Source organism: Ptychodera flava, chromosome 3 (genome assembly GCF_041260155.1).
Source record: "Ptychodera flava strain L36383 chromosome 3, AS_Pfla_20210202, whole genome shotgun sequence".
Classification (NCBI taxonomy): domain Eukaryota; kingdom Metazoa; phylum Hemichordata; class Enteropneusta; family Ptychoderidae; genus Ptychodera; species Ptychodera flava.
In genome coordinates, this window is record NC_091930.1 from 33,593,176 (window position 1) to 33,617,235 (window position 24,060).

Sequence of the window (24,060 nt, forward strand, 5' to 3'; positions counted from 1 at the left end):
GAACAATTTGACCGGAATCCGTATATGATTCTTAACATTGCATTCGTGCCTATCGTTTCACATGCTTAACTGAACTTACCTAAGTGCCATTTCATGTCATGGATCAACATGCAGTGTCCATAATGATACTATAGGGCACATCGGACTCGGCTTTCAATGGAAATACAAATTTCCAAACACTGCGCGCATTTTGGTTCGTTGTACATTCATTCTACTTGCAGCAAAAATGTCGTTAAAAGAATGGTCACCCTTCAAGTCTTAGAGATGAGTTATATTTGATTTTGATGATAACGAAATATTGTTACAGTTTTTGCCAACCTCAACGAGAATCTTTTTTTCTCGGTTTTGGGGGAATTTTGAAAAAGTGTGTAAAAGAGTTATCACATTTTGAAATGGACACATGTACATTTCATGTGTTCATGTTTAAGAAAACACCCAGCTAGCCACGGTGTACAATGACCAGTTTACGACATTAGTGCACGAGCGATAGGGAGTGCACATACGGAGTGACAAAGTCAACATTGAGTGGTATACCCGTAGCTGTGGAAACGCAATATCCGTGGCGGGGTTGACCTTTTGATGACCCGCATAGCGACGCAAGCTACCCCGCCAACAGTTAGCTGCGTTTCCACAGCTAGTATACCCGTTGCTTAGGTGGATTATTGCTATTATGTCGTAATGTTAAATTGAAGTTCTGACATGAAAGTTAAAAAGAGGGAATTGTTCTCTGGCTAAGGCCTCACTCTGTTCCAACTGTGCTACATTGTGAATATAGCTTGGGTTTTTTCTCGTTTTGGCCAACCAGACCACAGTGTATTAGCGATCAAGATACTTGCATGATATTATATGTAAACTACTTTTAGAGATTTATCACAGAGAAAACAGTAGTCGTGCAAAATGTTACAGAAATTGAATTTAAATGTCGTTCAAACGTTTTGAACATGAAACTTTATTTCATTCACATGATTGACAAATGGAATTGATATAAAACAATTTTTAATTTTGTATATCCAACATCATCATAATCAGCTTATGCCTTTGAAATTTTAATAGTATTGAGTTGGGTTTTCCCCATGTATAATCACATAATGATAATCGATTGAATTATAATATGCAATTAAATTTAACATTTTACTCACTAAAACGTGTGTAACCTCTTCCGTTTTTTCTGTGTTCATGTGAAAAAAAAACATTTAAGGCCTATGATATCCGATCTATGAGAGAGCTAACTAAAATTCTGACTGGCAAAGTCTGACACACTTTGAGGTCTCGCGTTTGATATGAACATGTTGCTGATAATCTTTATATTTGGCATTTTCATTTTCAGATTCGATATCAAATGTTACGATTCTGCATGTAAGATATTTCCATGGCATGTGTACAGACCGATCCGTAAACCTATGTAAAGACAAAGGCGCTGTAAATTTCGGTATATTGGTCGATGGGGGCGCTGGTCAAAGTGCTCCCTGACACCTTGAGAAATATTTCTCAGGCAAAGATGTGAATATTAGTAGCGATTTCACAGAGCGCTGAACTCTAACTGGCGTTAAAGCAAATGAATCCGGGTGATCCCATGGAGCAAAGCTGCCAAGTGTACCGGTATCATTACCAGTGCAGAAGTGTTGACCTCTGAGTTGGGTTGGGAGGGTGCGACGTCTCACTGTTCACACTGTTCACGCGTTAACTGAACGCTACGGAATGGAATGAAGATTTATTGTAGTTTTATTGGAATTAAAGCGTGAGATAAAAGAGCGACGTTGCGGTAATTGTATATTAGATTTAGATGGATTGTTGTGAAGCAGTAGATTGGTACGACTCAGTCGTTTGGCTTTTTTCAGCAGCAGTTTGACCAACGTATTCACCCCACGGTCTCAAAAGCTTACAGAACGTGACAGTCTGCTAAACTTCATTGCCTCAATTTATTTTGTTTTAATATTTATATACCCACAGAATTGGAGCAAGGGTAGGAATGTAGAGGCGGGGCGTTATCTTCTAACAGTAAAACGCCCACAGCGATAGAAAACTTATTACTTTGTGTCTTTTCATCGCAAAATGCTAGCGACGTCATAGTTGGTTTCGTCATGGAAACTTGTACCTTGTTTAAGTAAGACCACCAAAAGTAGAGATACATTATATTTTTTTCTTAATTGCATATTATAAAGATCCAAATCAAACTCAATCCTTCATTCAGATAAATTATTGTTCCCACACCGTATTTAAGATCAAGATTTCAAGCATAGTATAGCAATAACGGCGACTAGCGGTGGGCAAGGGCGATAGGAAAGAATTTTAACGGGCGAGGCTTGCCGAGCATGTTAATTTTGGCTTTCCTCTCGCCCGCGCCCATAAATAAACGTTAATGGTCAGGGCGGAGTCTGTTATTTCCAATAGACTATCAACTACGCAAAGAAAACCGTAAAAAAATTGCGGAAATTTGCAAAGCGAACGACAGCTGGGTCCCAATAAGCAATATGCGACGCACTGTCACACGCGCTGTAAAAATTGTTTTCAGAAAAAAATATCTCAACTTGGCCCATAGTGCTCTATTTTATTTTGTGATTGATTATGATTTACGTTTGGGCAGTAAAGTTAGGAAACTTTGAATTGTTAGTTTTATTATTCATATTCACGGACATGTTAACAAACCATTACCGTGTATTTGTGGTCAGTCACGTGGTTCAACTTGACAAATTGAAATGTGACGGACAGGGCAAAGTAATATAATTTATCTTAGTTTTCTTGTTATCAGAAAATCGAAAAGCCTTTGGAGTATTGACTCCATTTATCCTCTTGTGATCAAAGAATGTAATGTTACCATGGCAGTTATGTACGTATTTAGAAAAGACAGGCCGCCATAATAATCCCTGACAATAAGCTACCACAACATTAATGGCCAAGAATTGACGATTAGTTTTTGTTGGGAATAATGGTGTTTTCATTTCCCGACCTTTCATTTATAATGTGGCTTGTATGTAAAAATAATTTATAAAAGCGATAGCCAAAGAAGATCAAGTACATGTAACATGCAAGCTTATAAAGTAAATGCAAACCATCATGTGATGGCGGAGGGTGAGAAACGAAAAAGATAAGAATTCATACATTTTCATTCAGGTCATTTATTTTGTAACGTCAGCGATATAAAAGTGAAAATACATGCACGTCGAAATCATCTTTTGAAGTGAAAATCAGAGTTTTCCAAGAAAACTATCGCATTTACATAAAAATGGTTTGAAAGCATAATTTGATAAAGATACAGATCAAAAGCAATTTTTTTTATTTCTTTTGAAGCCTTGGTTAGACATGCCACACACTTCAATTATTCTGAAATATACATTGCGAAGTTCAATCAAATCTTAGTCTTCTAATGGTAGAATATATTGTTGAAAAGCATACTAGTGTAATAAGAGGTAACCCTCCAAAGTTTTGAAAATAACTGTATAAACAATCGTAAAATGTTTTAATGTTTAACGATAGGGCTGACTACAAAATAGAACCCACTGTACAAGTGCGGTTTGGAAAGACTGCAAAAACATGTACAAGTCTAAGGTATACATTAACCGGTTTTGAAATGAGAGCACAATATATAATAAGCCAAAAAGCGTTCATGAATATCTGATTAAATAAATTCCCTGTGGCAAATTATTTTATCAGCGCTTTTATTTTCATTATACGGGACTTGGTAAATTCTGTGAAAAGGAAGATTACGTTTGATTTCAGAGAAAAAATATTTCAGATGTTCTAGAATGTACATTACGAAGCAACAGGGAGAATTATTCTAGCAGAATAGTTTATCGGTAAAATATACAATTATAACTGTTACAATGAAAATGACATAATCTGAAAATAATAAATCTCACTTGAACAGAATGACATTCTGTACGGTCACGTAATGCGTCAAAGTGTTGATATCTATACCAATTGTTTACGAGTTGTGAATGTTCAAACATTTGAAGTAAATAAAAAGTCCCCAATGTTACGATAATACAAAGTTATCTGCTCTGAAATATAGAACAATATGAAACCAAGCTACTTGACGTATGTGTTTTCTATACTTCTAAACTACATAAACTTACGGAACTCATATCACTGGTAGTGCTGTGAAAAAGAGAGACATTATTGTTGGAAATACAATCCATTCCATCCTAGAATGATGTATCTTTCAAAGTAAACTTCGAGGAATAATTTCTCCCTAAGAATACATCCTTGAAGAACTCATGCATATTATCATGATTATAAGTATAGCTAAACCGGAAAAGTATAATCACTATGCTCAGTTTCTAAACGTTATAACAAACTCGATCTGAGTCAAACAGAGTACCTACGCTACTTATAGTTTCCGCCAGTATTAATCACTTAATGTCACTTAGTGAAACGTTGGTGACAAACGAAATAAGAGAAAAAAGTTTTAAAATCACTTTTTAGAATATACCGTTGAAAATACACTAAAGTTCAACATTACCATATTTTTCTTCAAATACAGAGTCATTATAAAGGTTGACTTCCAATACACTGTATAGTTAATAGAACCTATGGAAGGAAAATTCGTCTCCGAAAGTAGCTTTATCCATTATAAAGTAAAGAAAATTGTAGTTAAAATGATATACGTTCACACTCATTTGTGAGAAATGTAAAAAAACACTTCAATATTTCCACATTTCTATAATATGCATCGCTAAGTTCTATCAAGCCAAAGTGAAGCAGTGTCCTGTTAGCTTAATATGTGATAAGGTACTTTCATTTCTGTTCTGGAATGTACAGTTGAATAAAAACTCACACCAATAAACACTTCAACCATGCAGCTGCGATATACCATGCACCGCATGCGTGAAAGGAACATTACAGTAATTGCTATAAATCCGACAAAAAGTCGAGGAAAATGATTCAAAATACACTCTAGTCACGAAATCCTCATAAACGGATAAAAATATCAAACACCAAAAGTGTTGTCAACTGTAAATAGGAATATTCCCGTGCGTGCTTCAGCCGGTTAACGCTGACAGTGTTCCAGCCTGACGGAAGAAATTGTAATAGCGCCATCTATCGACATATAACATTCACGCGTAAGTGTTTTACAGTAATGTGAGCCGGTTACATTTTACATCTCATATAAACACAAAATCTTTGAAAAAATGAAATAATGAGCAACGCGTCAAATTCATGATGAGTATCCAAAACTGTCATACCATCAAGGCTTTCGCAAAATCTCAAAGACTGGAAAGACGAGATTATATTTGGGACTACATTTTCTATAGTGCAAAGTATTTAATGAGTAAAGCGTTCGACTTCAGTCAAAACACAGCTGACAGATTGCCAGCTGAGGTCATGTGTGGATTTACTCCTGAAATTTTATAAATCTGACGATGTTACAAGAAATCGGAAGGAATTATCCTGACCAGGATTAATAGCACAAGGTACGTACATTGTTCAGGTAAGATCTGATGAGTTTCTTTCTTGAAATCGAAACAAATATGAGAAGATTTCACAGCGATGCTTTGATGAATGTTTACAGTGAATACAACTGTCATTGCAATGCTGTACAGAATTAACAAATGTATTCTGTAAAAAAATATGAAAATTTCAACCGATCACTTTGATTTCCACTTTATGAACTTATTTACATCAAAACGTGAAATTCTAACCCAAACATGACCAGGAAAATCTTAACATTAACTCAGAAATCTAGAAATTATGTTGAAATTTGATTGAATGTTGAATGGAAGTCATGTCAACACAGGACATTCTGCAGAAATATCAACATATCTCTTTATAAAAAAACATGAAAATTTCAACCGATGACTTTGATATTATGATTTTCGAATTCCTGACATCAAGACGTAAAATTCTAACCCCAACATGGCCAGGAAAATATGAACATTTCTCAGAAAAATGAAATTATTTGTATTCTTGAAGTCAAAACAATTGCATCAAAACAAACCTGATCACAATTTCTTCACATTTTACAAAAAGTTGACTCTGAAAATAATACAAAATTTCAACCAATGACTTTAATTTTAACATTATTGGATTCCTTACATCAAGATGAGAAATTCTAACCCCAACATGACTAGGAAATTGTGAATAGTTTCTGAGAAAAATGAAATTATTGACATTGTTCATGGCATCAAAACAAAGCGGATTACAATTTCTTCACATTTACAACAAAATTCACTCTGAAAAAAATACAAAATTTCATCCAAGGGTTTCAATTTCACTTGGAGTCATTTCCTGACATCATAACGAGAAATTCTAACCCAAACTTGGCTGACAAATATTGAGTTTTGATGAGAAAATCAGGAAAATTGTGTCAGTTATGGTGGTGATGTGTTTGCATGTTGTTCAGTTGTACAGCTGTATTCGCTGCAATACTTGCATTGACTGTCTTCTCAGATTTCTTACTTGTAAATGACCTTGACAGTGTGATCACTGTCATCTGAATAAACTATTCTACCGTCTGTAAACACTGCAATGTACCTAGGGTCTACATCTACAGTTACAGTTTCCTGGTATTCACCCTGTCTATCAAATTTCACTATCTTCCATTCATCTGCCACATAAATATTGTCTGCATTGTCAACTGTAACTCCCCATGGATTCACTAAGTGATCACTTCCAAATTGATTCAATATTTCAAGATTACTGTCCAAAACATAGATACAATTTTCACCCTGACATGACACTATGAGTTGATATTTGCTATTCATGGTCAGAGACCTGGGCTTTCTGAGTTGTCGACTTGAAATAATGTCCCCATCTCCATTACATTTGATTACACAGTCTGCACCGTAGTCTGCTATGAAAACATTTCTGTCTTTATCAACAAATACACCAGTGGGTTCTTTCAGTTTACCCATTGCTATTATTTGTTTCACTTCACTCTTTGCATCACTCACTACAATGCATTTGTTGCCTTCATCTGCTGTGTAATAGTCACCATTGTCTGCCATTTTTGTGTCTGTTGGTTTGAAATTGTGAGGTAAGCCATGAACTGTGACAGATGTTAGAATCTGTGCAGTGTCTGCTGTTACTGTCTTCACACTGCCATGTCCATAGTCACAGACAAGTACATGTCCATTCTGGTTTATTGTCAATCCATATGGGTTAAAGTCTTCTCCTGATGATTTCTTGCCATCTCTCGACAATAAAACCCTGACAGTGTTGGACAGTGGTGTACCTATAGGTGTAAGGTAACAATTTGCAAATGTAGGTCAAAGGTCATCAGCTGATAAAACAATAGTACTGCCATTGAAACATGGTTTTTTGACATGAAGGTGACAATTTCTTGAAAAATTCTTTGGAAATGACAAATTAACATGCTAAAAAATTTAGCAATTTGCATAATTAATTATAATTCACCCATGAACAGTATTTTGAGGCAGGTAAATGTATTTTACAGCTGTCTATGAATGTTTGTTGTTGATCCATTGATCAGTAATGATATCAGTGTCTGGCCAAGTCATTGCTTTTCACCCAGTGAATATTTGTTTCTGTGTTAATTACTAATTAGCATAATTAATGAATTTCAGTAATTAGGCTGTATCTCAATAATTGTTCCGTGTAATATGCTATTAATTTGTGGAATTGTTACTTACGCCTTGGTAGTGTCATAGCATTTTTCCCAGTGAATTTAATCCTTGTTCTAATTACTAATTTGCATAATTAATGAATTTCAGTAATTAGGCTGTATCTCAATAACTGTTCCGTGTAATATGCTATAAATTTGTGGAATTGTTTCTTATGCCATGGTGGTGTTATAGCATTTTTCCCAGTGAATTTAATCCCTGTTCTAATTACTAATTTGCATAATTAATGAATTTCAGCAATTAGGCTGTATCTCAGTAAAGCTTGGGTGTAGTATGCTGCAATTTTGAGGAAATGTTACTTATACCTTAACGGTGTCATTGCATTTTTTGCAGTAAATTTTTGTGCATGTTATAATTACTAATTTGCATAATTAATGAATTTCAGTAATTAGGGTGTATCTCATATAAACTTTTGTGTAGTATGCTGCAATTTTGTGGAATTGTTACTTATGCTGTGATGGTGTCATTGCATTTTTTCAAATGAAGTTTATCTCTGTTGTAATTACTAATTAGCATAATTAATGACTTTCGTTAATTAGGCTGTATCTCAATGATGGTTTAATGTAGTATGCTACAATTTTATGGAATTATTACTTATGCCTCTACAGTGTCATTGCATTTTTTCCAGTAAATTTTTATCTTTGTTGTAATTACTAATAAGCATAATTAACGAATGTAGGTAATTAGGCTGTATCTCAATAATGGTTTGATGTAGTATGCTACAATTTTACGGAATTGTTACTGTATCTGAAGCAGTATCATTGCATAATGTCCACTCAATTTTATCACTGTGGTAATCACCAATTTGCATAATTAATTAAGGTAATTAAGCTGTATCTTAATAATGGTTGAGTTGACAAATATGCAACAATTTTGATGAATTATTGTTGAAGCCATGGCAGTATCAACACCATTTATCCAGTGGATTTTATCTCTGTTATTCAAAACAAATTTCCATAATTAATGAATTTAGGTAATTAGGCTGTATCTCAATAATGGTTAGGTGTTGTATGCTGCAATTTTGTTGAATGGTTTCTGAAGCCAAGGCAGTGTCATTGCCTTTTGTCTGGTGGATTTACACTCTTTGGTTATAGTATTTGCATAATTAATGAATTTAGGTAAGTAGGAAGTATCTCAATGTTGGTTTGTTGTAAAAAGTAATATGATGCAGTTTTGTGGAGTTTCTACTTGTTCAATGAATTCTGTGGTAATTACTCATTTGCATAATTTGGAATTTAGGTAATCACCCAATAACTCAATAATGGTCTGATCTAAGATGCTACAAATTTGTAGAGTTTTTCATGAGGTTCAAGTCAGTATTATTGTGTTTGTCAGTCTGATTTTATGTTTCTTCCATCCCTGTGCACTATTCAACTTTCATATTGTAAAAAACAAAACATTTCAAGGAATGAAACTTTTAACGATTTTCATGAGCAAAACAGGATGATCTAGCATGTTTGGGCAAAGATCACATTGGTCTGGCAATCTACCAGTCTGGTTAATATGGCAACGTTTGCATTTTATTTGCTAAGTCTTTTCAGCTGATAGTCACCTCACTACATGACTGTAAACTAACCAGAACAGCACAGAACATGGAAAGGTGGAAATGTCAACGCATCACCATCTGTATGTCTGATTATGATCAGACTTGCAATGTAGTACTTTGCTGAATGCAAGCAGATGATTTAGTGTGTGATTCTCTGGACAAAGTGGACTTTTCCTATACAGAATTGCTTTCCCATGACAATACACAGTGCCACAATCAGTGTTTTCATTGCAAGCCAGCAGCAGGTGAAATTCAATGGCTGTAACAACATTTTTGCTAGCTGTAATTAAGGAAAATTAGAAGTGAATACCATGGAAACTGATGATGACTTGGTGAATCAGCAAAATATACCAGTGATTGATGTTGGGATCCACGGAAACGACAGTCTTTTATTATTGCTCCATATTAGTTCAGTGTAGTGTTCTAGCCATACATGTATGCATGACACAGGCTGAATGTAAACCCTTGTTTTTTGTTTTTGGTAAGGCTTTGTCACTGTGACAGTGGATGGAGATCAAAAAGATGGCAAGTGGTCAAAGATCGCTTTGTGGTATTGGGTTGCACCTGATACAGTTGTCTTCTTGAAGTAAATGGCCTCACAGTTTTAGTATTTCTGCTTCATTTGGAGAAAATGTCAGAAATGTTTTCTCAATTGAAAATCTATACAGACCAGAATATCAAAACAATGTCTATCACTTATACATCAGTTATTTTGATTAGGGTTGGTTTACAAGTTATTTGCTGATATGTTAGATGTGTGATTGTTTCTCCATCAATGTAAATTTTAATGTAATAATACTTGAATATTGTTTATAAGTGATAATTTATAGTATTTCTGGGAAAAAGTGGTTTGAACAAATATAGACTGAGCTGCAAATTTCCCTACACACTGGAAACTATTCAAACAATCAGATTCAATTTTGTTTCCTGTTTTGACATTGACCAAAACATTGGTTTGTTTTGGACATATCAGTCACCACTCTTATGTTTACAGTGAGACACAGCAAACAAGTTATTTTGAAAATCTGTCAGTACTGATTCTTCTGTTATCAGGTTTGAACAAAACAGTCATTGCATTGTTCTTTTCAAAGCTCTGGTCAGTTTAAATTATCAGAAAATATTCATTTTTGTATTGGACAGCATATTTTATGAGCAGTTGTCTTTCTCAGATTGCACCTGAGTGCATCAAAATTGTTTGAAATTTTCCCAATTGGGTAGGTTACAAGAGGGGTATAACAGAACCTTAAAAATTACCACAGAGGGAGGATACCTCTCTCCTGTACTTCCCACAATAGGTACACTTTTTGTTGGATTTTTATCATTTAAAAGAGAACATTTTCAGCAAACGACTTTGTAAAATTGCTCCTAAAAACAACAAATTTGGATTTTTTCCTCAAGTTATCACATATCTGGAATATACTCAGCTGATATGCTCCACCACCAAGCAACCCTGCATTTTCTCAGCCTGCACACACGTCTCCTGAAAACTTAGGCCACCAATGTTAAGGGAAAGCTGCTAACTTCACCATCAATTAAAATCTCACTACAAAATCTTGCATGAGGTTCAAACTTTATATAACTGTGTATGTTCAGCCATACATGGTGAGATTTGTAGACAGAACTAGGTTTTTTAGGTACAGATCATAAATTGTTTCTCTGAATGTTTAATTTTGTCTGATTTCAAGTAGAGTTGAGGTTGTGCACAGATGACCAGTTGTTCAGCATGTTTTAAAAAGTCAAAGAACACAAGTCAGAAATTTTTTGAAGGTTCATTTGTACCGTTTGAATGGAATAATCTTGTCACTTTATCCTGTCCAGTGAAATATATTTGTGACTCTTCTTTTTGAATATGATTTCCAAAATGACTTTGCATTCCAAGTGCTTTGTGAAAATTTCAAGAAAATAGAAATATTACAGGGATGTTTTTTGGCATTTTTACAAAGAAACCAATTGATAGGGCAGATGCTGTGCCATTCATGGATAGTCACCTTCCTTAGTAATGTCTATACATTTGGCTTAGTGCATTTTAGGAAGTGTGTTTATGATTGCAGGGTATGTTGTAAGTCTGTTGTTATGCTACTGTTCCTGTGCAGTGTTGATATAAAACAAATATCCCAGTTTTGTTGAGTTGCATCAGAGTGCAGAAGCACCATCCAGTGCTCATCTACTACAAATATTACAGACCCGGTGTGCAAACTTTGTGGAGCAGTATTCCGGCAGCACAACAACAGCCTCATAGGCCACCACATTGCAAGCCTCTGAGTTGGCTAATACTGTGAGCACTCTGGCCGCTTACTGTTATCCTTACGAATCATTACTGAGCCCAATGGTGTTGAACTGCTAACATACAACTTATATTACTTGTCAGCGTTTGCTTTCTTGGTGTCTGCTACCTGTCACCTGCATATTACCTTCCCAGCATGCATTGTTTGTGTCGCTGTTTTCTTTCTCTTGCACTTTTTTTTGTTTCCCACAAAACACAGACTTCACAGACATTCCAATCCCAGTATGTATTTACAATGCAGGGCCCAAGCTCTACATGCAGCAGTTCTATGCCATGTTCACCAAGAGGGTTCTCCACACCAGGCGGAATTTCCTGATCATGATTGCACAGCTGTTGATTCCGTTGCTGTTCACCGTCATTGCTGTCATCGTAGCTGTCACTTTCCCGGGACCCCAACCTCAGTCACGCCTTGATCACTATAAACTTATCTTTATGAGCACTCATAACCTGGACTCCTTTTGTTTGTGAACAAAAATAGCTCCAGTTATAAGCAAACTGAAATTGGTCGTCGGCAAGCTGTACTACTCTGCCAGAAAAACACCTTTCGACTATACAGATTTCAAAGACTATAAATAGACAAAGCTAAATGTATATTGTGTCAAAGACATAAAATCACATTTTTGGAAGTTTTGATGTATTAGATCAGTGTTATTTTGTACAGTATTCAGTATTTCTCTCTTTCACAATCAATCTGATAGGCTCCAGCTCTTGTTTGAAATAATGATAGTTCAACTGTATGTCTCTGTTGCTAATATTTCTGTTTGTAAAGAATTTAGCATAGACTTTGTTAATTATAAATGAGTAGTAATTGTTTTATTCTGTTCTTTCCCTCTGTGATTGTAGCAGAAGGCTAGAGTGAGACCTGTTCAGCGAATACACACACCTGTGTATATATGAACAACTTCACCCAATCAGAACTGGAGATGTGGCAAAAGTAGCCAATGAGCAGTCAAGGATATCACCAAAACCTGAATACAGAAATAGGAACTTGGTATGTATCATTCCACTGAACTTCAGAAGTCGAAATGTGCCAGACAGGCTATCATTTTTGTTTTCTGTTTTAACATTACGTAGTAGAGTGTATAATGTAGTAATGACAGAACCCCATCATGATGAGAGTGCAAGCACTTCTGCTGTCCCTGCACAAGTGTCTACTGCAGAATATACCAAGTTAGCCCTAGTGCAAATATCCCAGGTATGTGGCCTTTGCACTGTCTCACCATGGGGTTCTCTCATACTGTTCACATGCATGCATACATGGATGTATGCATGGATGCATCCATTCATCCATCAAACCATCCCCTCCTTCCCTCCCTCCTTCCATCCACCCACTATGCTTCTTGTTTGATACTTGACGGCCCAAGAGACCATCATCAATATCAGTATCATTATGAAATACTCCTGCCGGACATTCATTATCATTAATGGATAATGAAGGGACTCTTCAGTCATAACAGATTGAAATTTGTCATGATACTACTGGTATTTTGTTTTCAGAAAACTCTCACAGCTAACAGTGCTAGGGGATGGAGTCATATAACTATGACATCACCCATCAGTAAGAAATCAACTTATCAAGGGATTGCAAACACTGTTTGCAACAGCGTTTGCAATCCCTTGGAACATCAAATGTAGAACTGGAATGGCCATTTGTTCATTCATCATTTTGTTAAATGATAGTTTTTGCTATTGCTCTCTCACTTAAATTTTACTGAAAACTAAACTGATATGCAGTTATGTTCCCTTTTCACAGATTCCATGTTAGGACTTGACTGAGTATTATTCTTTTTGATATAAGGAAATTGTGGTACATTATTCAACTTCTCAAGTCCAAATGTGCCAGTCAGGCTATCAGTTTTGTTTTCCGTTTAACATATTATGTAGTAATGACAGAACCCCATAGGAGATATTGCAAACACTTCTGCTGTCTCTGCACAAGCATCTACCGCAGAATACCAATTTAGCTCTCGTGCTAATACCCAAAGTACATCACATCGTGTTTGCACTGTCTTGACATTGGTTTCTGTCAAACTATTCACATGCATGCATGGATGCATCCGTCCATGCACCCATCCAACCATCCCCTGCCTTCCACCCTCCTACCTTCATCAACCTACAAATCCAAATATGTCTTCTTGTTTGATTTTGAAGGCCAAAGATAACAACAATATAGGCATGATCATAGGAAATACTCCTGTCATTCATTCATTATTATTGATTGATAATGAAGAGCAACTTTGGTACATGAATGATTGAGTTGTGAATTGATACTAGTAGTATTTTGTTTTGAGAAAACTCTCACAGCTAACAGTGCTAGTAGATTGAGTCATATAGCTATGACATCACTCATCAGTATCAAATCAGAGAGGGTTTGCAAACAGCAATGCAGTTAGGAAGAGCTTTCACTCCATTTCAGTTAAATGTTAGCCTTTGATATTGCAAACAAGTTATATTCTGTTGAAGCTTAAACTGAGTGATAGGCAATTGGCTTCCCATTCACAGATTCAACCTTAGGGCCTCAAAACTGATTATGATTTTCTCAATTGCCTGATAAGATGGAAATAGTCCTATGCTGTACTCTCTCTGACAAAGTACATATTTTGAGCATTATTTTCTCTCTCTGATTGCACATAGGTATCAAAACTGTTTTTTAAATTGTTTTTGCAAACTTGTCCCATGACTCAGGGTACACATGCCTAATACACTTTTCCACCTGCCATTGCTCTGTATATTTCACTGCCTGTAATATACATTTCTCTCTATCTCTGAAAAAAAAAACTACTGAAAAATCTGCTAAAAATTAAAAGTGTCTAACTGTTAACGCTTTCATAAAATTGCAAACATTAGAGTGAATTTCAGTATCTTTTCCAACTTTCAAAGATGTTTCAAACTCTTTGTAAAATGAGTTGCCATAACGAGACTTTAAACAGACCAGTCATGAGATTGCAAATGATTTCCACAAACTCTCAGAGATATTCACCAAGTAATTATGTTCCATTCGGAGCAGATAACACAAAGTATTGTTAAAACATATGCACTGCTAGTATTAGCCTCTAACAGTGAAATGCAGACACTAGGTGTACTGGTAGTAAATATTGAATTCTACTTTAATAAAATGTATGTACCATTTTCACATGTAGAATTTGACTAACCATGTTTTTATTAATCTCTTTCAGAGTGATAAAGACATCTTATTGCAGTAGAGTTTAGGTGACTCCACAGAGATTATCTTTCATAGTCATACTTGTTATCAAATGATGAATTTGCAGTTGAAATTGTACTTGGACTCTGAGGGCAGTATTGATGAGACTGATTTCAGACTGAATGACTACTATAAAGTTATCCACTGACGGTGATGGATGTTTTCTGATTAACTGTCATGATGAATCTGCAGTTGAAATTCTAATGAACTGTGAGGGCAGTATTGATGATGCTGACTACAGAAGAATGACAGCTGTCACAGTTTGAAACTGATGGTGATGGATATTCTGATTAACTTGTAATGGTGAATCTATAGTTGAAATTTTTCAAGACTCTTATGATCATAGCACTTATGATAGGGACTACAGAGTAAATGACAGTTGTTACAGTCTGAAGGTGATTGTTGCGGATATTTTAATTACAATTTTGATGATGAATCTGCAGTCACTGCAGTTGAAATTCTGATGGACTCTTGAGGGCAGTATTGATGATGGTGACTATTATCAGTATGACAGCTGCCACAGTGTTGAAACTGATGCTGATTCTGAGTGATATTCTGATTAACTTTGGATGTTGAATCTAGAGTTGAAACTCTCATAGACTCTGATGACATCACTGATAATGATGACTTGATAATGAAAGACGGCAGTCAGAGTCTGAAGCTGATAGTAATGGATTTTTTCATGCAGACTCTTGACAATCAAACACATGCCACACTCTTCATGGCTCCAATAATTTTGAAATTTTTGACCAAAAATCAATACAGCAAGAAAGATAATGTGGTCAGAATGTCTGAAACAATTAACTGTCACAGCAAGGAAGATATAATGTATACAAATGATCATTTTTAGTCAATTTTATAGGTTTGGTCATGTCCGTGCGTGCGTGCATCCGTCCGTCCGTGTGTCGGTCTGTGCATGCGTCCGTCCGTCCGTTCATGCAGATATTTCAGATATGCCCTGGTCAATTTCTTTCAAACATTGCACAAGGATAGTACCTACCCCATACAGATGCATGTCGATTTTTTTCACAATGCAATCAAATTTGGCCGTGTTAGAGGACTTTTTAGTTTACACCTCCATAGACTCCCATGTATAAGGCAGTTCTCCATAGACTCCCATGTATAAGGCCAAGAAAAATAAAAATTTAGTTTCTCATCGTATTCATATTGCAAAAAGGATGCAGTTTTTAGCTCCCATAGCCATATGTATATATGGCAATGGAAGCTTTTCTTATAGGCTAGGGAACTGTCTGTATGTATGTATGTCTGTGTGTCTGTATGTCTGTATGTCTGTATGTCTGTCCGTCAACATCAAATGCTCCAAAACCGCTGCACATTTCATCTTGATATTTGGTGTGTACATGGATGATGGGCTGTAGATGAGATTTTGTTCAAATGAAGTTGTCATTGCCTAAAATATGCAAATTAAGTGAAAAAAATGTAAAAAACAGTCAAAATTGAAAAACTCAATAACCACACTGAGCAGATTGCATGAAAAATTAGCATGTAAGTACTTTGGGCTGACCTGAAATGATTTTGCATATCTTGGGTCAGTATCTTGGACTTGCTATTTTTCATGAATTTTTTTGTAATTTTCTCCCATTTTTGGTCAAAAAATCTTCTTCTCTGAAACCACAAGTCCCATTGATTTGAAACTTGGTATGGAAGTGCAAAAGAGTGACCTTTCCCAAATTTGGGCAAATCGTGGTGAAATTTGCATATTTTTAGTTTACATGTCCATAGACTCCCATGTATAAGGCAGATCTCCATAGACTTCCATGTATAAGGCCACGAAAAATAAAAATTAGTTTCTCATAGTATTCATATTGCAAAAAGGATGCAGTGACACAATTTTTAGTCCCCACGGATGAAGTCAAGTGGGCTGATAGATTTGGTCACGTCCGTCTGTTCGTCCATCCGTGAGTCCATCCATTCACGCAGATATCTCGGATATTTTTGACAAAATGTCATGTGACCTCGATGACCTTTGACCTCACTATACATATTTGTCCATAGCTCAGTAACCACAAGTGCTACCACCCTTCATATATGGTATGATGGGACACCTTATGACGCCACATACTGTACCTCATTAATTATGCACATATCATTCTGAGCAAGCCAATAGAGCTGGATGTCTGATTTTTGGTATATAGGGATAACTATAAAAAGAAATTTTTTGACCAAATGTCATGTGACCTCGATGACCTTTTATCTAAATATATGTTTATGTCAATAAATAAGTAACCACAAGTGCTATGTCCTTTGTATTTAGTAGGATGGGAGATCTTATAATTGGAAACAACGACATAGACCTATGTGCCCATAGATCTCAACATATACACTCCAGTGATACTTCTTAATGACCACATTTCCCTGCCCCATCAAGACTAATACTCCTATTACAAGTGGGGACTATGTCATTGTCAATGACTTGTTGAGTTAATGGTTGTATCACAGTATTCGATATTTCTAATTCTGTATTTTTTCCATTTTATATTCTGAATAAATACATTAAAGCCGCACTTTTCAATCCCAGGTTCTCGCATTAGTGGAGTTCTCCTCCCAGTCAAACACATGGCAAGTATGATGTTTGATTTCTATAACATTAATTACACAAACTGATCTCAACCTTTTGTCACATTTTGCTAATCCTGCAAACAGAGTTTATGCAAGCTTTTGATTGACGGTCGGTTCAAATCGCCAACGGTCATTGATTCCCCACCACAAACGCTCGAATTTCCTAAAAAATTGTCTTCCAGTCGCATTAAACTTTGAATACAACCACAGAGTTCGATCGGCAGCAACTTCACGCTGACCGCTTGGCAGTCTGTCTGTGTTTTTGCGGCCGGGGAAAACTAAAAAATGGCATTTTCTGGAGCGTGTGCCCGCGTGTTGCCTGTTTGGTGTCCACTTACACAGTGAACGCCGCCATACCTTGGCGTCCTTTTAAAGGGAGGCTCCGCCTTTAAACATATTTCACTGTTTCCAGTACATTACATTAAGTATTTTCACTTCATGCACTTTATCCCTTTCACACATGTTCAAATATCTGACCAGAGAACAAACACTAAATAGTCCAGGATGGGAGCTACAGTGTCATTGACGCTATTTTTAGTTTTTAGTTTTTAGTCCCCACGGATGAAGTCCAGGGGGCTTATACATTGGGTCATGTCCTTCCGTTTGTCCATCCGTTTGTCTATCTGTTCACGGAGATATCTCAGATATTTTGACAAAATGTCACATGACCTCGGTGACCTTTGACCTCAAATATACATATTTGTCCATAACTCAGTAACCACAAGTGCTACACCCTTCATGTATGGTATGATGGGACACCTTATGAAGCAACATATTGTACCTCATTAATTATGCACATATCTAATTTTGAGCGAGCCAATAGAGCTAGAGGTCTGATTTTTGGTATATAGGGATAACTTAGCAATACAATTTTTTTTTACAAAATGTCACGTGATCTCAATGACCTTTGACCTGAAATGTATTTGTCCATAACTCAGTAACCACAAGTGGTACACACTTCATGTATGGTATGATGGGAGACCTTATCATGCCACTTACGGACCTTTTACCTTGATATATATGAATAACTCAGTAACCACAAGTTCTAACCCTACAATTTTGATAGGATATTAGACCTTGAGATGTCACATCTTGTACCTCATTTATTATGCGCATATGTATTTAAGGCTGGCCAATACAGCTAGAGGGCTGATCTTTTTTTCCAAATTTAGAACCATAGCTTAGACATACCTCATGTATTTCAAATTGGGAACAACGACATAGACCTATGTGCCCATAGATCTCACCATATACACTCCAGTGATACTTCTAATGACCACATATCCCTGCCCCATAAAGATTAATACTCCTATTACAAGCAAGTGGGGACTATGTCATTGTCAATGACTTGTTTTTTTTGCACTTGCATCCCATAATAGAGAATAAATAAACTGAGGAGTCCATACATGCAAACTTGCAAAATGGTAAAAACTGAAATTTATTGTCATCAATACATTTTGTTCCAACTTGCCAAGATTTAATCTTGTATTCAAGTTTCAATGTACCAGCTGCTTGTCTTTAATGCGGTAATAATATATATATATATATATATATATATATATATATATATATATTATATATATATATATATATATATATATATATAATAAACAGATAACTTCAAGTACAAAGTAATGAAATCTAATAAAATAAGTAATAGTAATAAGTTATTTATTTATTATTTATTTATTTATTTATTTATTTATAACGCTCTGCTTTTTGCATTGAGCACTGTAATTTCCCTCGAGGACATCTGTATACTTCGATATATATATATATATATATATATATATATATATATATATATATATATATATATATATATATATATATATACTTAAAAACTATCTACTGTTGATTGACCAATCAGAGTGCTCAATTCAGGGTGTTTTATCTACTCGTAAAGCCTTGGTCACCAAATTCCAGAAACGAATGACAGCGCCGTAGTAAAGTACTGTCCAATCAAAAGTGAACATGTCATATTCTGTAGACATCTGATACGTTTTAATATTCAAATTTGGTAACACAGTGGAAACCAGCTGCAACACAAAATCTGCTGTGCCCTAGGGCATTTATATACTGTGCCCCAGGGCATTTATAGGATGTTCCATCACACTGGAAGGCTATTTCACAAATAGAAGTTTTAATTAATATCCTAAACATGTTACATTGACAAAGGGGACGGCTGACGTAAACACATTGAAAACGAAAATATATCAGTTAGGGGCGATAGTTTTTAAGTCGGATAAAACCCTCGTACTCGGGCTCTTCTGGTATATAAAGTCAAACCCTACGATAAATGTCTCGGCCTGCGGCCTCGACATTTTATCGTTGGGTTGGACTTTATATACCAGAAGAACCCTCGTACTCGGGCTTTATCCTATACATATAGTCTGCCCTTAAAAAGTTACTGACTGTGCGGAGATCGTGCGCAAAAACAGCAAGTAAAGACGTCCCTTACATGAGGGTATCCCAAGCGCAAAGTGTGTTACCTGACCTGTGAATTTGCTGTTGTTTCTCATAATATTTCATCGGAAGTGATGAAATATAGCCTGGTCATCAGCTTTGGTGACATACATGACATGGAAATGCATCGAAAAGAACAACCAATGACGTAGTTGCGGTTCAGTGTTCATGGATAGTATTTCAATATGTTCATGTTTTGAGAGCGATGAAGTTTGAAAGCAGAACTTGAACCACTGTATCAATGATTGAATTATTGAAAATTCAACTTTAGCATTGTGTAGGCATGCTGCGCAATGACAATTGATCTTGATCGCAATGAAAAGCTCGGGAGGGGTACTCCTGATATTTTCATACGGGGGGTGAACCACCTTAGTTGAAACATCAACTAATGGATATTTCCAATATATGGCCCATTGTTAAGGGTTTGCTTGACAAATTTTGGGAATTTTCACCTTTATTATGTTGCATGTGAAGGTGTTCCTGAAGCATGGGACATTTGCTGTGTCATCAACCCATGTTTAGGATTTATTCGGATGAAAAATCGACCTATGTTTAGGGATTTCTTGTCAAAAAAGGTCAATTTGGCGGCGCATATTTTCATTGTGTCTAAGGGAATAAGTATACGTCAAATTCTAAGTCGGGGAAACCTATGGTTGCAAATCGATAGAAGAGGGAGAGCAGCCGCACACATCAAAAGCTGACAAACAGCATGGTATCGATGTTAGTCGAAACATCAACTCATGCATATTTCCAAAATATGGCCCATTGTTTAGGGTTTGCTCGACAAATTTCGGGAATTTTCACCTTAAATATGTTGCATTTGAAGGTTTTCGTGAAGCATGGGACATTTGCTTTGTCATCGTTCCATGTTTAGGATTAATTCGGATGAAAAAACGACGTTTTTAGGGATTTTTCCTGAAAAATTGACCCATATTGACGCATATTCTGTCATGTCCAAAGAAATAAGTAAGACAAATTCTGAGTCAGGAAACTTGTGGGTGACAAATGGACAGAAGACGGAGAGCAGCAGAGCCCATCACAAGCTGGCAAATATATACCATGGTTTCGATGTTAGTACAGGTACATGTACATAGGATATCTATTTCTTGAGTTACACGCACTTGTCATCACAGTTAGGAATTTCAAAATAGCTGTTAGGTGGGCTGTCGACGAGTCTTTGCAGATTGTAAACTGAATGCGAAATGGTCGAAAAGTTATTCAGTTGTTCATCTTTGGAATTTTCTGTAGCTGTATCATTTGGATCAAAAGTCGAAGTTCTAATCCGCATGTAAAGTTGTCGGCAATACCACCAGCACAGCTATAGACCCACAGTTATGTTTTGACAGTCTTTAGTTGGAAGTTGCTTTTTTAATGTTACCGACAGTTGTTGTCTTTAATTGAAACCACACGAATCATTCATTTAAATATACAGATTTTGAAGTAATTTAAGGTGAACACTTTCTAGACAGTCACGCACTACACACTTACACCGTCACTTCGCCACATATTGCACTTAGATAGGGAGATGTAGACGCCCTGAGATTTGATGCTCTAACTTTGTTTGAGAAGGCCAGTCTGTTCGACTGCGATGGACCACGTCCTTATAGGCTACGATTTTTGTATGTATTGTAACCATGTAGAAATACTTTGATTAGGACAATTTACCAAGTCATGAAGAACTGCTCGCCTGTTAGTGGATATTAGCAACCTCAAAGTAAACGCAGCAGAGATAGCGACGATCAGCATCAGGTACAATGTACATGGAGATGAAGACAAATATACTCAAGCATGTACAAATTATTTCATGGATCTACCTACCTGTTTTGACCTGCCTCAACTGATGATAGATTTCCTTCTGTTCATCAGGAATGTCAGCGTCATCAACGATTGCCTGAATACGCTCCTGTAGACTCTCTTGCTTTGCAGCCAAACTTGCTATGGCAGCTGCCTTCCCTGACTTTGCCTTTACCAACTTCCTGAATCCCTCTATTATGTCTTGTATCCCGTTGGTAGGAATGTCAAAGTCATGAACGATGTGCTCAACATACTCTATGATTACATCGCCCTCTATCACCAGTTTTTTGTCAGGCTTGGCAGTCTTGTCTTGACCAAAAGGCAGGAACTTCTGGAATGCCATCATTAATTCTTGCTTTATTCCTACAGGAATATCTACTTCATTGATAATGGCCCCTGTGTTTCGGACGAACTCTTGTCGATCAAATACCAATTCAGAAGGAGAAGCATTCAGTTGTTGTAATTCAGTCTGAATCTTGACCCATTCATTCATAAGTTCATCGACTTCAGATTGTTGTTCTTTCTCTTGTTTCACTGACATTCCCCTTAGAATATCTCTGTCTCTAGCTTTCTCTCTTGTGTTTGCTTGCCTCACAGAAACAGAAGTCTTCATTCCTTCAATGTCGGATTCCAATTTCTCGTTTATTTCTTCGATCGCTTAATGGTCTGTTTGTATATCGCCTCTCCTGATTACAGAAAAAATGGTAAAAAATACGATGCTGATTTTGACTGCAAATATAATTAAGACGTTCCACATTTTTGAGTGTACATCTCTACGAGCTTGCCAACATACCATCGAGGGTCAATGACCTGCCAGATCTAACAAGAAAATGGAAATGAGCTTATCACATATTTTTACTCTTTCATACTATTCTTCTATATATATCAACGAAGGGCGAACCATTGGGCAAGTCACGGAGGTTCCAATATTGCGTAACACGTCTGATGGATAGAACATTTTTATTGACGAACAAAAATGATGACTGGTTTGATGTCATAACTTGCCAATATCTACCTATTCAACTCGGTGGTCAGAACATTTGAAATGTCTAGTTTTTGAGCCACATAATTTCCAGTATATATATAAATCATATTGAATGGTCCATCTACATCACAAATGTATTTAGCCATCCATCCATCTAGCCATACTATGACCATACATGTAATATGAACATACCTCTGTGTCTGCTAATTCCTCCCGACACAGCAGATACTCTTCATAGTCTATCGATGTTCCTAATGACAGGTATAGAGCTCCAATCTCATCCAGCAGGCTCTCAGACAGGAATGTACTCTTCACCATCCTGTGAAGACTTCCACTTGAATAGTCACCCATCAAAGACTCCAGGGCTTCTAATGACTGGCAATCCATGATATAGGAAATGCTGTTTTCACCTATATGATTTAAACTCATACCATTGCGGCGTTGATCTAGTTGTTTCCCTACCAGTTCTGCATTCTCTTTCGTTTGTTGGCTGGAGTAGAATGCAGCACTTACTTCTCTCACTTTTCTGCCTTTCTCCGGAATCAACCGTCTGGTCTCACTTTGATTTCAATTGACCTAAAGTGAAAAATAAGAGCTGTCTTATATATATATATATATATATATATATATATATATATATATATATATATATATATATATATATATATATATATATGTGTGTGTGTGCGTGTGTGTGTGGTGTGTGTGTGTGTGTGTGTGTGTGTGTGTGTGTGAGTTTAAGTTTTGTTTGTACTCATTGTATTGTATCACATAATTAGATATTAATCTTAAATGTCTTTAAGGTTCCAAGACAAGAGATTTGACCTTTTTAATCTAACAATTCTCTAACGGTTAATAAGCTCAGGACTCATGTAAAGTATACATTTTCTGAAAGCCTAGATATACGGGAACATTTTGGTAACCACAGTGTCTCCATTGTTTATATAACTATCACGTGACACGGTAATTTGCATAACCTTTCAAAAAACGGTTTTCCCTATGTTTTGTCTCAATTCTTCAAAATATCTGACTCAAACTTGCTGGAATGCAAGCTGTCACAACGCTCTTCCAAAGTGTGTCTCAGATTTTTTTATATCTTGCTTAGTTTTTTTGGAGCACAATTTTAAAGAAATCAACTACGCTTAAATTCACTGCTCTGGAAGTTTTTCTGGCATAAAAACTGTTGTAGAAGGTTTAAAAAAATTCTGAGACACACTTTTGAAGACCCTTAGGACAGCTTGCACTCACACAAATTTCAGACACATATCTCAAAGCATTGAAACAAAACATAGGGAAAACCGATTTTTGAAAGGTTATGCAAATTACCTGTCACGTGATAGTTATGTAAACAATGGCGACACTATGGTAACCAATCAGTTCCCTATATCTAGGCTTTCCGAAATATACAATTTGCGGGGGTTCTGAGCTTCTTAAACACTAGAGAATTGTTGGTTTAAGATGGTCAATTTCTTGTCTTGGAACCTTAATGCCTGAGGGCTTTTACGCTGACAAAAAATATAAGAAACGGTACATTAAGCTGCAATACATGCAAAGAGCAATATTTTCTTTTACACAGAAAACTCACTCGACTTTTGCAAAATGTACTTTATGTTGTATAATTAT

At 36.2% G+C, this 24,060-nt stretch overlaps 1 protein-coding gene across 1 annotated transcript; it reads right to left on the reverse strand.

Annotated features, from left to right (window-relative positions):
• Positions 1-5,584: 5,584 nt before the first annotated feature.
• Positions 5,585-22,134, reverse strand: LOC139129866 (tripartite motif-containing protein 2-like). Its single transcript, XM_070695548.1, has 2 exons — positions 21,477-22,134; positions 5,585-7,171 (listed from the first exon to the last, which is right to left on the reverse strand). Exons 1-2 carry the CDS (start codon positions 22,063-22,065, stop codon positions 6,393-6,395), a joined length of 1,368 nt encoding a protein of 455 aa, XP_070551649.1. The 5' UTR covers positions 22,066-22,134; the 3' UTR covers positions 5,585-6,392.
• Positions 22,135-24,060: the final 1,926 nt, after the last annotated feature.

Excerpts from the sequence above, each read along its gene's own strand:
- LOC139129866 (XM_070695548.1), bottom strand. The coding sequence starts at position 22,065 with ATGAAGACTTCTGTTTCTGTGAGGCAAGCAAACACAAGAGAGAAAGCT. Across the intron at positions 7,172-21,476 it reads GTTGAGGCAGGTCAAAACAG|GTACACCACTGTCCAACACT; the intron begins GTAGGTAGATCC and ends TTACACCTATAG.